We start from the raw sequence: 17,419 nt of genomic DNA, 5'->3' as shown, positions 1-17,419 counted from the left end.
TGTCAGTCTAGATAAACTGTACTGTACCCTCCAACCCCTCCCTGTCTAATCCTTCCTCCACTTCTGTTAGTTTTCTACTCATGTCTGTTCTTTTGTTGTGTGTGCATCTGTCTGCACCCTCTGCTGCTCGTTGTTGTTTTTGCGCAGGCAGATTTCACTCCTCCCACCGTACCTATAATCCCTCTGACCCCCGCTGCCCCCCTGTTTCTCTTCCCATGTGGGATCAAGCATCCCGTCAGCTAGACGGACACACAGTTGCACATGTGGCAGAGAGACAGAGTGTGTGTGTGTGTGTCCATGTGTGTGTGTGTGTGTCAGAGAGAGAGAGAGAGAGAGAGAGAGAGAGAGGAGATAAAGGAGTGGAACAGGGTTTATGAGGAAGAGATTAGGGCAGAGGGATAGATGCTGTCGTTGCTCTGTTGCACATTCACGTCCTGAACGATATGGTGTCCGGTTGGGTTTGATGCTTGTGTAGCTGGTTAGTTGGTTTGCTAACTTTTTTGGGGGTTTCTGGAGAAAGAGGTGGAGCTGCTACCTTGTACCGGAACGTTCATCTCTCGTGTGCTGGAGGAGACTGCAGACGGTGGACGTTGGCGAGTGCAAAAATACTTTCGGGAGTAAAAAAAGGCGAGAGCTTAGACAAGGGAGAACAGGAGGCAAAGGGTGGAATTATATTGCACGCCCCGCCTCGCAAATATGAGGAGAAAAAGACACCCCGTGGCTTTCCATTAGCCGCCGTGAGGTTTGCCGTTCGCTTTGCATAGAGCCAGCAGATAGGGGATAATGCCAGTCGCCTGCAGCTGCTCTAACCCGAGTTCTTACTGCGTTCGTTTGTCCGAGCCTGCACACTAGATCAAGGCCCCGGCGACAGAGGAGACAGGGGCGAAGGAGGCGCTGTTAACTGCATGGGAGATTGCAAAACTGATGAATTGGTTGACATATAATAAGATAGGAGAGTAAAATATAGGTCGTAAAAAGCACTCAGAGCAGCGATGTTTTATACTACGAGAATGTAATATAAAATGTAAATGTTGTGATAGAGTAATTTGTGGCTTGCGACGGAGACTGTATGGCACAGGAGCAGGGAAGTGTAAAAATTCAGCAGGGAAAACTAAAATCTAGTGCGGTTTGCAGTGTAGTACGTTAGTACTGTCCAATATAAGGGCTGTGCAGTATGTCATGCGGTGTATGCAGTCGCTCCATGGTGGTAATCTGTAGCAGATGTACTCGACATGCTGTACCAAAACATGAGACGAGTAAGTCGCTGCTGCCCGCCCGCTTGTTTCCTCAGCACTGGATACGATGTTTGACATTTAACATGTTTTAAAATGTGGTATTTCTCTCTTGCAGGCCAACCCCCCTCCAGTGGTGGTCAACACCGACAGCGTCGACACTCCCCCTTACGTGAGTGCCTCTTTAAAATTTGCGATTTAAACGCTTGCTGACACTGTGACACCTTGGTGGCCGGTTGAAGACTTTCCTGTCAAACACCAAGAGGCGTTAAATCACACAGACTCGAGAAAGACGTGGAATCAGATGTCAGGAGTTGTGTGAGTTGTGTTGATGCTGACCTAAGTGAAGGTGTACTTAATCAGGCATTGATCAAGTCTGAAGTGCTTAACTGCTTTCGAATCAGCAATGTCAGCTCACAATAATTACTTATGCAAAGACATCACTCTGACTTCCTCAAATCTGCTCCATGCCGTCGCTATAAATTATTCAATAACGTTTAGATGCATTTTCCAAGATCTCAGCTAAAGCAGAAGGACCCACACACCTACACAGCTCAGCACAACCGTGATTTAACACCACACTGTGGTGTGCAAGTGCTTTGATTTGAATATTTTCGCCCAGCAAATGTGCACGGTGATGACTGTATCGTCACTGGCTTTTGACAGAACGCTCAGTCTTAGAATGAGATGGATCCAGATGTCATTTTACTGGTAGCCAGCTGCCACACAGAGTCAGTCTCTGCTGTTGTTAGATAAGTTTATTATGTAATTACCGTGGAATCACTCCCCGCTGAACTGGAAGTGGAATAAAACACAGGCAGGAAAATATTTTTTTTTTCTCACGCACATTTGACTCTTTTTATTTGTGGGCAGTAATTTCCTCTGGTGAAATACAGAAAACCAAGTAATTTAATCGCTCATGCTAGGGTTATTCTGGGGGCTAAAAAAAATAAGGCAAAAGTAGTCGGTAAACCCTTTTTTAAAAATAGGAAAATACATTTAATTGGATGCAGGACATTTCCCTCACATCAATAATAAATAAATGTGTAAATAGGCGCTATCCAGTCTGAAACTGAACATGTTTGGTCAACAGACTGCGAACGGTGCCCGATGGAAGACCGTTCCCCGAGTCTGAAACGACAGAAATTCAAAACCTAAACTAATCTGACCACACAGAGACGCAGATTACATCCAAGGGGATTACACAGGCCATTGGGATGCCACTCCACCACCGTTTGTGTTTGTGTGTGTGCATTGGTAGTGTGTTTGCGTGCGTGCCTGCTGCATCTGTATCTGGAACAAGACACTAATATCCCAGTATAAACCCAGTGGTACATCAAATATGTAACAGTCTGTTCAGTCCAGATTTAATACTGTGCACTTCTCATTCAGCCCGAAACCATAGATGTTAATGTATTTATTTTTGATATAGCACAGGCGGTCCAGGTCTGAGCAGTGTGATTGGCTCAAACATGACATCAGAGACACATCATCATTAAGTACGCATTACAAGTTTAATCTCTACGATTCATGCGTCATTCATAAATACTCATCTCTGTAATTCCGATATTTGTCACGGTCTGTTTCACCTCTTCGGTGCATTAATAATAAGACGATAATCTCACTTTTTGCATTAAAATGCAAAAGAAAACAAAAAAAAATGCTGTTTTTTTTCCCCTCAATCTATTTATAGAACGCAAATGGTAAGAGCAATGATAAAACAGTGATAAACAGGAGGGATTTGATGCTGCATTGGAGAAATGACAAAAAAAAAGCAGTTCAGAAATGATGAAATCCACAAAAGCTTTACTGTAGAATCAAATTTGCAGTCTAACAATATATATAACAGCTTTCCTTTCCAAATTTCCATAATAACCAGGGCTCAGAGTTAAGCTGTCCTTGATTTCTGTTTTAAGGTTTTTACTTTGCCTAAATAAATCGCTACTCTTGATTTTCCAGATAAAGTATAAAAACTTAAGATTAAAAAACACAATACATATTAATCTGTAATTGACAAGTTAATTTTGGACCTTGACAAAGTATTTCTTGGACCCCAGTGGCATTTTACACAGTATTTACAGAATGAAAGACAGAATCATGATGTAAAATGTCATGATTTGTTGCAAAGGCCGATCTGAATAGTCGTCTTTGAAAGCTGTTTGGAAAGGGCCAGGCACTTAGCAGGTGATTGTATGAACCATGTGTCCGTCACCATCAGGTCTTTGGAGGTTTTCAGTCATCCAGGTCATGGTAAACCAAAAGGTTAAGGTTTAAATAGGAAACTCTGTAGGTACCTACAGAGTTTCCTATTTAACTTCCCACAAGTCTCTTAGAACTGAAGAAGCTACTCGGATGAGTGGCGAAATTACTTCAAAAAACAATTTCAGTTGCCATTTGTAAACCCCTTTTTGATCATCACCATCTAGCCACACTAACTTTAACTAGTGAGATTTACCAAACACATAAGGCAGCAGAAGGGTGAAGAGGAAAGCTTTGAAAGCTAGATAGCACTCATTGCAGCTAGTTATGATATCTGTCTATACATGCATAATATAGTATGTATATGTTGGTCTTTATAACACCTAACATACACCATCCCTAGTTGACAGTAGTTCAGTAGGGGATCAACCACAAACACATAGCTTGAACACAGGCGAGGCGCCAAAGACATAGCACCCCTCTTTACTTTATTTGGGAAAGAACTGGACAATGCACACTGATGAACGGTACAGTGTTAATAGTGATTTAAAACAAATATAATAGGAATAGCATGTGGTTCTAAGTGGAGGCAGCGCTGCTAATTTCCTGAAATTATCAATACGTAACATGTTGTATTTTGTTAAGATATTACAGTGGTGATAAGTGTAAGGTTTTTTATCCAGAATTTTAAATGCTATTTTGTAGAGTTGCTCGACTGGTTTTGGGATTGAAGAGTCTGTCACAGACCAGCTAGTAAAGCAGTAGCTCAAATGTGAAAGTATCATAGAATGTAAAAACATCAGAGCGACACAAATTTTATTGTTTTCAATACCATTTTAACACGACACTTAAGTATTTAAACTCACATACAACTACATACAACAACATAGTATTCATATTATTTCATTGAAATAACAGACTGAATAGTCTGAAACTTAGTTTTTTACCTTCTACCTTGCCCATTTTTGTCATATCACAACCTCAGATTTATTGAACTACCTTATTATATATATAGTTGTAACAGTTCCCACCTTTTGTTCCTTGCTGGGGACAATTTACTCTTGGTCATTGGTCATGCCCGATCTGACATTAACTCTGTTCCTCTGTTCTTGTCAAAAATATCGGCATAAATGTCATGTTTCTACAAAGCACGGACGCAGACATAAGCCACACACTTAGTCGGTTTATTGAACATTTGAGTTGGTATCACAAAGCTGTGCCCTGCGAAAGCATGCAGTCTAAGAGTGAGTCCAAACAGAACAGTAATCCAGTGGACGGTAGTCCAACGAAAGGTGATCCAGAATAATCCATAAAACTAACACAAGTCAAACATACAGGCGGTCCAGGTCTGAGCAGTGTGATTGGTTCAAATATGACATCAGAGATACATCATCGTTAAGTACAATTTAATCTCTAGGATTCATGCGTCATTCATAAATACTATTTTCTTTAATTCCCGTATTTGTCACGGTCCGTTTCACCTCTTTAGTGCATTAATAATAAGACGATAATCTCACTTTTTGCATTGAAATGAGAAGGAAAACATAACCAGGATTCAGAGATTTCAGTTTTAAGGTTTTTGCTTTGCTTAAATAACGTCGCTTTATACTTGTGGTTCAAGGAAATGTGACATTTAAATGACACACGCCGTCACTGTTTGATATGTCAAAGCCTACCAAGAAATGCCAACAAGGAAGCGAGGGAATGCAAGGAACAAGGAAGGACAAGTGGATGGCTGACAACAAACTGACAAAGGACAAGGGGAGAGACAGGGCTTTATATATATATATATATATATACACACACACATACAAGGGCTAATGTGGCACAGGTGAGACTAGTGAGGGAGAAGCACACGAGGAGAAAGCAATCACTGAGTCACAAAGGAGAGGAGATGGGGAATAAAAGCAAGACACAGAACAAGGAGAAAACCAAATCAAATGTCATGAAGGAGCAGACAGGATGAAAAAAACACAATATCATGACTATAACTGCCTGAAAATAAAACAAATATTTAAATAATTATGCAATTTATTTTACAGTAGAATGATTTGCACTATTATTACATGTTTTAGTATTGTAGTGTTCATTCATTTTCATACATTTTGTTGCTTTAAAACTAATATTTACCAAAAAATTTCATTTGTATTCATATGAAAGCAAACGTTTTGAGCCTGTTTCTTCCCGTTCTTCTCTTTCTAACAGGTAAATGGAACAGAGGCAGACTATGAATATGAGGAAATCACGCTGGAGCGGGTAAAAACACATAACATACAATAAAAAAGAAACGTTCATACACATGACACACACACTGTCAGTGCACTCAGAGCGCTCCAATGTGTATCACACCAAAACACCATTAATCCTGGAAACAAGATGAAAGTTCTTTAACCTCCTTAGACCTGAGCTTCTATTTGGTATGCATTTTTAATTTCCCTATTTCTAAGTATAAAAACTAAGCATCGTCCTTGAACAGGAAGTAGTTTTTGGAAAGAAAATTATGTCCTCACGTGTGGAGACTGGGACTATTTCACTCAATATTATAATAAAGTTACCAATATGAAACAAAATATACAACTGGTCATTTTCATGTCTGAGCATTGCTGTGCAGAAGCAGAATTGCAAATAATGAAGACCCAACGTCCTCAATCGAGTACTTGCTAATTAGCAAAGTTATAGCTCATTAATATTGATAGCATTTGATGAGGTTTTGTACCTTGTGCATTTTTATCACGTGATCAGCTGTTGAATGAATCAGCTAAAAAGGCCTGCTATCATGGTTTTACACCAACTAGTATCTAGTTAAGAGGATAAAAGTTTAAATAAGGCAGAATAAGCTGCCACAAACTTAAAACTTAATGTCCCCATATGAGGACGCAGGGTCTCAGGAGGTTAAATCAACAAAAGACTTTCATCTTTATCGTTATTACTCATCGGTTTGTAATAAAACATTTTTTCTCAAGTAAAATGTGACTGTAAGAGCCTGTTGTAGCCTGGCAACGCAGGTAAACAGCTCTCTCTAGATTCTGGTTTAATGTTTGCCTAATCTTGATCAAAGCTCAGAAGCATCTTCAACGAGAGAGACGAACTATGAGAAGAAAAGGTGTTTTGTGCAAGAAATCACGGCACGGCTGATAATGGGTTTTCCTTTCGAAATTGTCCAATCGTTTAACGTCCATCTGCCGTGTGCCTCCGCCGACCCAGTCCTCTATTATCTGTCTCCTCTGCCATCATCTCGTCATTCTGCTTTTCCTTCCCTCGGCCAGAGCACCGACGTGATTCTGCTGACCCTCTTTCCCTGTCCTCTCTGTTTCTCGTCCATCCTCCCTCCCCCTGATCCTCCACCCCCCTCGTCTCTCTCATTATATTCCCCTTTCCCTCACCCCCGAGGCTGTCTCTCCATCTCTCTATTCTCCCGAGACCTGGTTCTGTCTGCTTCACTGGATCTGCTTTAAAGACACTATGGGCGCACATGCAATCGCGGGCACAGATCTTGTGCTATAGCTTTAAACCCGGTGACAGAGCATGAGTGAGCAACAGAGAGGTTAAAGACAAAGAGGTAGCGTGTCCAGTTTAGAGAAGCATGTTATTATCGGACTGATGCAATATAAAAGTCTGTCATTAAAGAGAAAACGTTTGCTCAAATTATAACAGGGTTTGGCAAGAGGTATAGACGGAACAAAATGCTGTAAGCCTTTATTTCCTACTGGAAAACAAATGAATAACGTTAGATTGTTGTTCAGCTTCACACGTCACAGCTGATCTTTTAAAACCAGCATTAAAACACACTCCGTGCTTTTCTTCCTGCGTGCAGGGTAACTCTGGCCTGGGCTTCAGTATCGCTGGAGGGACTGATAACCCCCACATCGGAGAAGACCCCTCAATCTTCATCACCAAGATTATACCTGGAGGAGCTGCAGCCCAGAATGGACGACTCAGGTACAAACACAGACAGAGTTGTTTTCATCCAATGCGAGGATGGACTTTGGCTCTAGACTACCAGCAGGCTTCTTCCAACCAGAACGTGCAAAATCGAAAACCTCCTCCATAAGCCTAAAATTAAATAACTGTTGGGGCAAGATACTTTTAAACAGGTAGAACTGGACGCAGTAACATTTGCCGATACGCGATTGCAAAAGCTGGAAATGCCGATTAGAATTCATTCCCCGTTCAAGACATTCAAGCAGTTTTCAAGTTCATTGTTGCTGGTGAAGCTGTGAACGACCAGCTAACGTTACTGTTACAAAGTACTGAACTTAAGCAGAAATCATTTTGTCAAGTGCCAACTAACTCAATTAACATTTGGAAAAGGGTGCCGTCTGGAGAGCGTCTCCACAGTAAATTGGCCGATGTGTGAGTTTCCTGCAGAGAATCCAGAAATTGAATGTCTCGCCCTCAACAGTTTTGCCCTTTACCAGTGTGCATTACTGCAGATGGGTACAGAGCTTCAGGCACCATCAGCAGATGTGCGAGCGAACCAGGCGTTTCCCTCAAATGAGTCTTCGCTGCACTTTACATATTTATTATAGGCCAAATATTCTTTTCCATTTCCTTAATTCGACAACAGAACATAAAAGAACTCACAGTCGGTAGTAGTTGCTTCTGCTCAGTTTAGGATTGAGAGACTCTTTGTCTTCTCCCCATTCGTCTCCTCATACACGCCTTCAACTGTGTGTGTCATGTTGCTGTGCAGAGTCAACGACTGTATAGTCCGGGTGAACGAGACAGACGTCAGGGAGGTGACCCACAGCGGGGCTGTGGAGGCTCTGAAGGAGGCGGGAGGTCTGGTCAGACTGTGCATACGACGCAGGAAGAGCCTCACGGAGAGAATCATGGACATCAAGCTGGTCAAAGGTCCCAAAGGTGAGACGACAGTACAGACACAACAAACGGTGGAGTCAGTAAGAAGTGGTAAAACGGCAGTCATCGTGATGATTGGTTTAAGTTCTAACTTTCGACTTCAGAGCTGTTTGATGGAAATAAAGAAAATGTGAGATTGCAGGATCAAGCAGCAAAACTTTTTTGGTATTATTGAGATGAAAAAAAAGGACAGAAAACTTTAAAATATACACTACCGATGAAAAGCTTTAGAACAGCACCCAGTATCCTCTGGTATAGTTGGTCAGGGCTTCATCATCCTACAGCAAGATAATGACCCAAAACATTAGTTCAAGCTACACCAGAACTAACTCAGGATAAAAACAAGATGGAAAGCTTGAAAACATGGAGTGGACCGTGGCCCAGTCTCTAGAATTTAACCCCATCGAGCTGGTTTGTGATGAAGTGGAGCAAAGCCACCTTACAAGTGCCACACATTTCTGGGAACTTCTGCAAAAACATTGGGAAGAACTCTCTCAAATATTTCATTACCATTTCACAGAAAGAATGAATGTCACATGTTATAATTAGAAAGTTTAGAATATATTTTGAGTTACATGTATCACGTTTTTTCTTTTTAACTTCAGTTGTTTATTTAGTCTATGCTTTCATTTCAGAGTAAATGAGACATTAAACTCCATTAATGTCAATTAAAAAAAGTAAAGAAATATTGGAGTGTTCTAAAACTTACTGTGTAAGAAGGTATAGTTTACATAGCACCTTCCACAGCCACAAAGCCTCCTCTGATAACCTGAACGTTTCATCAAAAACATGCCCCGTCGATGTTTTCTCAGGTTTAGGATTCAGCATAGCAGGTGGGGTTGGAAACCAACATGTCCCGGGTGACAACAGCATCTACGTGACGAAAATCATCGAGGGAGGAGCGGCACACAAAGACGGACGACTACAGATAGGAGACAAACTCGTCGCTGTAAGAAACTGTTTCCTGACATCTGTCCACATCAGAAAGCAAAAAAAAAAAAAAAATGCAATGAAGTACAGGAGAAAGTCTCCTCGATTGTTTTGATTATGTAATGAAATTACCTCCAATTAAGCCCCTTAGCAGCATAATTAGCATTCACTGTCACATGCTATAATTGTGTTTATTCAGGCTGCACGTTGCAAATATTCCACACAGCAAAATCCGTACACTTATTAAATCTGGTGTAACTTTCTGGTGGCTACTTTTCATATTTTGTGTCTGTTCTTGTCTGTAGATACTAATATCTTCTTATCTTCAGGTAAACAGCGCCTGTTTGGAGGAGGTAACTCACGAGGAGGCAGTCGCCGCCCTGAAGTCGACTCCCGATGTTGTGTACCTCCGTGTGGCCAAACACAACTCCCTTTTTATCAACGACAACTTCCCTCCGCCCGATGTAACCAACTGTGAGTACACACCGCGGAGATCTCATTACGTGACCGAGAGCGAACGAGCAGATTCATCAGACTGTGTGCAGACTCTCACTTTTTTCGCTCATTAATACAACGTTGCGCACGTCGCTAAAGCCGAGACGGAGCGGCGTTATGGAGGCAGATGGTGTCGGACGATTTACAAAAAATAAAAAATAAAAAAACAGCAAGGAACAAAGCAGGCATTTTTTTTTTTTTTTTTTGCTCCCACACATGAAGAAAGCTTCCATTTACTGCTTGAGGCCGAGGCTTTTGAGTAGACACTCTTACTCAGAGCGTCTCACTTGTGAATCATGACAGCCCTAGCATTACAAGCAACAAATCAAGGTAACATGTTCAGTAGGTTATGTAAGATAGACGTGCTAGGGAAAGAAGTAAAATCAGGAAAGTGAGCACTGAGAAATGAATTAAAGGGGGTGAAAGTGGCTTTTAATGTGAGATGACTTGTCTGATGACGGAAGGGCTCCTGTTGAGGATGAATAAGAAGGATCCCACGTACTGTAGGTGTAGAGCAGCACTTCATGGATTCCAGCACTACTTAAGGTGCCAAATTAATTTTTGAAAAGGGGCTCTCGTGAGCCAAAACATTAGGACACCTTCGGAATGTGCTCCTCTGAGCGTCACCTCTGATCCACCCTTTACCTCTTGTCCTGTGAGATGTGCTAGTTTAATGCTGCTGCAGATTAACCTTAGTTAATCACATTCACAATCACAATCACATAACTAAAATAGCAGATGTGTCCCTCACCGGACTGTCTATAGGTACTTACCACTCTTACACACTCTTTCCCCATTTAAAAGTTTATTAGATATTTACACATGCCTTTGTCCCGACACACTGATTAGAAGAACTGACAGTTTGCTTATTATCTTATATTTCCCAGGCAAATATGAACTATTAGGTATTAATATTATTTACTTGATCTGTAAACTTCATCTGTACATTTAGTCGGTCTGTGTAGGTAAGTGGCAGCTTTTCCCTGTCACCACTTCGTGTGTCACTCAGTTTAAGTGGGCGGTCAGACCACTTATTATCCCTGAGGTTACCTTAGATATGTGATATCTTAATAGAGAAAATGCTTTGGCGTCACTAGAAAAACATGCAGCTATGTTAGATCAGGATAAAAAGGTGCAAAAAAGGTAGTTCAAGTGCTGTAAAAACAGTTAAACGTTAGAAAATGTCAGTGTTGCTATTTAAAATACATTCATTACTGGTCACAGCTCCTATTTAACAGTCAGTTTATGTATTATATAACAGTCTGATTATCAGACCGGGGTAAATTTGGTCCACTGGATTACAGCCATCTGTCATCCCTCCAAATCAGCATATTATCTAAAAAAATCTAAATCTAACACATCGTCAATGCTGCATACATCTGGGACCAGGAGCACTGGTGCCTACTGAGTTTACATTTGATCTTGAAAAATAAGTGCTTTTGTGCATGACATTGTGTGTGTGTGTGTTTTCCTCCAGCGTACTCCCCACACCAGGACAATCACATAAGCCCTTACATGAGCGGCAGTCAGTCTGTAAGCCCGGCCCCGCTGACCACTCCCAGGTACTCCCCGCTGCCCAGGTCCATGACCGGAGACGACGATGTCCCCAGGTGAGATGCAGGCACATGCACAGACGTTTGTATAGACGGTCACAGGGCAGAGTGTGGTCAAATCCTGGTACCCATGCTGAGGCAAGTCATAAAAGTAAAGCTATTAGTTTATATCACATTATTAATTTTTAAATATTATCCAAGTGTGGACTAAGGCTCTGCTAATAGGATTAGGTGCAGTATTATTAATGTGCATTTAGATTAGTTTCTCTAAAACTTTTCTGGTGTCTCCATTTTTCTTTCCGACTTGAATTTAGCAATTAGTGTCCTTGTGAATTTAGTTCGACCCTTCAGTAGTCCGTGCTTTTTTTTTCACGACACTAGACTGTTACACCTACTAGATGTCCAATTATAAGAAGAACAGACATGGGGACTTTAGCTGTAACATCAGCCATGCTCACTGTAACTTTTTAACTTTTGCACAGTGAAACAAAATGGTTAATTATGTGGACTTTGTCCGTGTCCTGTTTTTATTTGTTGCAAAATATCATGAATTGCAACTGAGAGACACAGTGCAAATGTATGAAGCAAACATGAACTAAATTCAAAGTTCATTTTGCAGCTTTTTTCTCATTCTACGTGATCCAAAGTCAATCTTTTTTTTTTCCATTATCCTTCTCCTTTCATTCATGTCCTTTGTCCTGTCCTCCTCCGGTCCTCCTCCTGACCCAAACAGAGGTCACCATTTCATAAAATAGAGTCCTAGAGAGCCCAAAATACACAGCGGGACCTCTGTCCTCCCCTGCTCACTCTGCTGCCGCATGTGTGTGTGTGTGTGTGTTTGTCACTAAAAGGCAGATGGCTCTGTGAATTTTGTCTGGCATGTAAACTCAGGTCACATATGCGCACACACACATAGACACGCACAGAGAAACAGCGCTAGTGCTGGTCTACTGTCTTTAATCCATTTTAATGGAGGGATTACAGTCAATCACAGCCCTCGTCACTCGACTGGCATCACCGTGGTTACCGGAATATGACTCATTTCGTCATGAACCTTTGGGCCAATCACTGCGCTTTGATTAGAATAAATCTGATAAGCCTCAGACGGACTGCAGAATGGTCAGTTTGACGTCTGCCCTTCTCTTTTGTGCATTATTTTTTCTTTCTCTCATTCTACCTTTCACCTTGTTCTTTCTCATTCTCTGATTAGTCATGCAAATAGAGGATTAAGGGTTTTAATAAATGTCCATAAAGGATTTTTTCAGCTTTAAGAAGTCGACTTATTTGACATTTTCCATCTCGAGTCCGATATATTAACTGAGCCTGTCTCGTTAAACCACTTACAAATTCTTCCATTTTGCCTTAACGTATGCACAGTACACTGAATGAAGGCCAAGGCTCTCTGTGGTCCTAAAAACTGCTGGATTTTAATTACACTGACAGTAAATGATTCTTTAATGTGGATAAGGCCGATCGAGACCCCACTTAGTGAGGTCAGTATCAGCCCCCGACACTGATCCAGTGGGTCGGGTTGCACCTGTAGTTAGAACCAATTCAGTCCATCAAGTGCAGCTTTTGCCTCTCTGTCCTCTGCGTTCCCCTTTGTTTCTTTCCTTCTGCAAGTGCTGCTGAGTCATTACAATAATATTCATTACAATAATATGTAAAACTCAGAAGTGTGTGTTCAGGGAAATGCAGACCTACCCACGGCTCTGGGTGTTCGCACTAACGCATCGGTGCTGTAATATAAGAAAGTGCAATACTGACATCTGCTGGTGAAAACGGTGAACACTCCTAATCGTAAATTCTCTTTCCTTCCACTGACATTTGTCACCACACATTCATACATACACACATAAAGCACACTGCTTAATATATCAACATTTATTATATTTATCATAAATTCTTGAATTGAGTGTTAGACCAAATGTCTTTGTCCACTGCAAAACTGGGAGAAGACCAAGTCCTTAATGCAAAAAATGAAAGAAAGAAAAGTTGGATTGCTCTAATGTTGTGTGTGCATGTTCCTTCCAGGGAACCCCGGCGGGTGGTGCTGCAGCGGGGCTCTACAGGTCTCGGCTTTAACATTGTCGGAGGGGAAGACGGAGAGGGAATCTTCATTTCCTTCATTCTTGCCGGAGGTCCAGCCGATCTCTGCGGGGAGCTTCGAAAGGGAGACCGCATCTTGTCGGTATGAGCTCACACACACACACAACTCCCCGGGGAATATAACACGACGCTGTCATCATTACTGTTATTAGTCACTCTAATTTTACCTTTATGGCTGTATAGATTGTATACCCTAGGCTTATAAAGAGAGTCATCCTGTCAGTTTATGTTCCTCCAGGGCCCCTCTAGTTTGTGTGTCTGCTTCTGCACATTAGTGATGTGTGTAGTCATGCAAATATACTCAGCAGAATTACAATTTCTGCTAAAGCCGAACATTTTCAACTCGTGCAAAAGCATCTTCTATTTATCTACGTTGTCCACAGCAATCTGAAAACTGAAGGGATGATATGATGATATGAAATTTCACTTTCCACAGTCAGCTCACCGGGGGCTGATAGAAGATGTGTGTGTGTGTATTGACGCTGAAATATGGTTTTAATTTTGCTCAGACAGGAGTGGATTAAATCCTTAGTCTGCAGAGACGGTGTCAGTCTCTGCAGAATTACTGTATTAAGTATTCATGTATGCAAGTACCGACATGGAATGGCTTAAAACAGGCCTACACCAAGCTCTCAAGTACTACACGTGTGAGTCACTGACCCACTAAGACATGCAGCGTTTTTTAATGACCCACTCATCTCACTGAACATTTATTACTATTGATCCACCGTTGGTCTTTAATTTTGTGCGTGTGTGCTGTGTGTGCAGGTAAACGGGGTGGACCTGTCCACTGCTACACATGAGCAGGCGGCCGCAGCTCTGAAGAACGCAGGAACGACCGTTACCATAGTAGCACAGTACAGACCAGAGGGTGAGTACTGCAGATACTATGCTCATTCCCTATTTAATGCATAAGTATATACTGTTTTGACCCGGATGGAAAACTTAATGAACTGAGGACAAGATTATTTAAATACATCGGAGCTGCTTTAGATTTCTATGCTTTTGGTGGTTTTTAATAGTTTTCTGTGGAAGCAGCTTTGGTGTATTGCTGCCCTCTACAGTTAAGTCTGTGCTCTCTGGGAAAACATCCAAAAAAAAGTTTGCTCACATAGGATCTTTGAAAGAATGCAGAAAACCAGTGACATCTTTTGAAAGGAATCTGTGACAGATGTGCAAAGAATTAGGTTTTTGTACTCTTTCTAGGAGGGGTGTGGTCTAACCTTAATGATATTTGCATAATATTAATTTACAAAAACACAGAAGTACTACATATGCACACAAATGCTTCTGAGAGGCCTCACCGGCATAATATATTCACTAGACCTCAACTCTAAATGTAAAAAGTAACTCGATTCTTAACTACAACCTTCACCATACACAAAATAAATTTAAACCTATCAAAACATCCTCATTCCCTCGGTCAACACGTACACTTTGTCCTCACAAATATGGAGTTACACAATGTGAGCGCGCCCTTAGGTTTCCGAACTATCCCCATCCTGGATAGTTGTCAACTGGAAGTAACTGAGAGGGCCGTAACCAAGGGAACCAGGTCATAACATTTTGATTGGCTAAACTAATGGGATGCTGTCATGGCTTGGGACCTGAGCATAGCGCATACACAACTACCCACTCATACACACAGCTCAGCAGTGTGAGGTCCCCTGATCCCTGATTTCATTCGGAGGTGTGTTCACGGGTAGAAGGTTCTGTGTCTGTTATGTGTTTGTGCGAGACCGTTTCATCAATCTTCATGTATTATTGAGTTAAAGAGGTCGAATGTGTTGTTTGTTCACATAGGATCTTTGATGTTGTTATAAACAGGACTGGTTTATTGCACACATAATTGCAGAAATAATTTTTAAATTCGCTGAGGACAAATAAAAATAAGTGACTTTCTGATTTCAAATAAACAGAATGTTTATGTAATGATCTTCATTTATCATGTCTGCGCTGCTCTGCAGAGTTTGACAGAATGAGGAAGAATCAGCGTGGCGGAAATGTTTGAGTCTGAACCAGAATATATAGAAATGATGCATAGGAAAGATTTACTGTAAATGAAATTATTGTTCTGATTCATATACATACTGTATAATAGGACGTGGAAGGCACTGTCTTGACATAATGATGTTCCCTAGAGGATGTAGTATTCAAATTTCTTGAAAGCGCATGGAGATAAAACGAGAGTATAATCCATACATCACGCCGGAAACCGTGATGTATGGATTATGAATTCTGAGAGGGTGAACAGGCGTGATGTATGGATTAGGAATCCGATTTCAGGGGGGGAAGTGTGGTTCAGTGATGATCCCAAATGACGTTTCCCTTCAGGGGACAAAACTAAATTGATAATGGGGGGAGAAAAAAAAACTGCCTCTGTCCCCCCTCCCTGAACCTACATACTCAATCAACCACCTCCTGACAGTTAAATACTACTGATGAGAAACAGTATTTCGTTCTTTTATGTGTATTTATGTGTAAGTACTCGGTGAGAAAAAGCAATAAACTGCCTTTGAACTTGGTTGTTAGTGTAGTCATACTTTAAGTGTGCAGCAAAATCACTGAAGCCTTTTAACCTCTGTGTTATTGCACGAGGGGTGGGGGTGGGAGGGCAGCTTTTGTGTACACAGGTGTGTCTCTGCGGGGGAGTAGAGATGATAGAATAAAGGTGTAATGCTGCTGATATCTTCGTCCTGACACTGACTGCTTCTCCTTTAGATGGAAAACGAGCTAGAGCATGTTTCGCCCTGTTGTGTCTGTATCTGCTCCATAGTGTTAAGTGGTTTCAGCACCACGGATAGCGCCCTAACATTTTAAAAGGGCCCCAAGGAATCCTCCACCAGAGTTCAGCCTCTGTTGTTTGCAAAACATCTATTTAATAATTTCCTTGTATCCATTTATCTCTACATTTACTGATCTAAATGTGCACAACGTCCCCGCTGGATCTCCCACAAGTTCCATGTCGACCAATTATTTAAATAATAGAAGCAGCTTTTAGTGTGACTCAACATCAAACTGCAGCATCCTTCAATACTTATCACTTATGCTGAAGATGTCTGGCCTCCTGCTGGTATTCAACTAACCAAAGATTAAAGTGGTTCAGAGGTTGGTTTGGCCTGGTCCACTTCCAGCTTGGCATTGTTTGCTGTTTGCTAGTGGGAGTCTTTCAACTACCACATTCATTAGATATAGTAAAATCCCTGGTAGTGGATTTTAGTCACATTATGTGTCTGAGTCGTGACTCTCCTGCAGACCTCATTATTGACTGTTGAACGAACCCTATATCAGACCTTCTGTCCACGCTGGGCTTTGGTCAGCACCAATCTGACACGGGGCCGTGTTTGTCCCGTTCCCGTGGCGATGGCACGCGGTGACCAGCCGAGCTCCCTCTGTTTCACGCGCACACTTCCTGCCAGAGAGAGAGGAACTGATAATGACCTCCACCAGGAGAGGAAACGTGTTTATGCGTGCAGGTCTCCTCCTGTTATTTATATTAAATATGGCGGCCGCTTTAGCCAGGCGCAGCACGGCACTGGACCGGACTCGACTGCTCATGGTGGGTGTTTGTGTGTGTGTGTGTGTGAGTGAGAGAGGCATGGTTGATTAAAGCTGACGCAGCAGATATAGACCTGTGTTTATATCAAGTGCAGCAGATGGGGAGTGTTTGTGTGACTCAGTGATGCAGGCGTCCCTCATCACGTTTCAGTCTATTTTTAATTAAATTCACTCTTTTAAACACGCTCTGCCAAGTGTGGCTGTTGTACTAGAATATGTTCAAAACTTAATCTGTACAGTTTTTGTAAGGTGTTATTTTATATAGCATAAAATTCTGCTAACCTATCATGAAATTGCAATCCTATGTATCATTCACTTAACTTTTCAGATGACCCTGTAAATATTGGGCTCCAGTATTCTTTTAATGCGTTGTTTTTATGTGACATTAGTGTTACTGTCCACTCAGTGTTTGCAGTGTACTTACAGCAGAGGACCACTTGGGTAAGGACGTTTGAGTGGGGAAAATGGTTCCTGTTTTCCAGC

The 17,419-nt window shown here is 41.6% G+C and overlaps 1 protein-coding gene across 7 annotated transcripts in view; it reads left to right on the top strand.

Annotated features, from left to right (window-relative positions):
• LOC125009066 (discs large homolog 1-like protein) overlaps nt 1-17,419 on the top strand; it is a 101,210-nt gene that overhangs the window by 52,148 nt on the left and 31,643 nt on the right. For 6 of the 7 annotated variants that reach the window (XM_047586610.1, XM_047586611.1, XM_047586613.1 and 3 more), the window contains 9 exons: nt 1,351-1,404; nt 5,637-5,687; nt 7,246-7,370; nt 8,125-8,294; nt 9,104-9,240; nt 9,551-9,695; nt 11,194-11,326; nt 13,304-13,460; nt 14,147-14,249. In XM_047586610.1, the coding sequence (XP_047442566.1) occupies nt 1,351-1,404; nt 5,637-5,687; nt 7,246-7,370; nt 8,125-8,294; nt 9,104-9,240; nt 9,551-9,695; nt 11,194-11,326; nt 13,304-13,460; nt 14,147-14,249 (1,075 nt within the window). Of the gene's footprint in view, nt 1-263; nt 1,257-1,350; nt 1,405-5,636; nt 5,688-7,245; nt 7,371-8,124; nt 8,295-9,103; nt 9,241-9,550; nt 9,696-11,193; nt 11,327-13,303; nt 13,461-14,146; nt 14,250-17,419 lie in introns of those variants that run through there. The other variant, XM_047586616.1, reaches the window with a different exon arrangement.

This window comes from Mugil cephalus, chromosome 6 (assembly GCF_022458985.1).
Source record: "Mugil cephalus isolate CIBA_MC_2020 chromosome 6, CIBA_Mcephalus_1.1, whole genome shotgun sequence".
Lineage (NCBI taxonomy): Eukaryota > Metazoa > Chordata > Actinopteri > Mugiliformes > Mugilidae > Mugil > Mugil cephalus.
The sequence above is the reverse complement of the archived record's forward strand: the minus strand, read 5'-3'. Positions and strand labels throughout refer to the sequence as shown.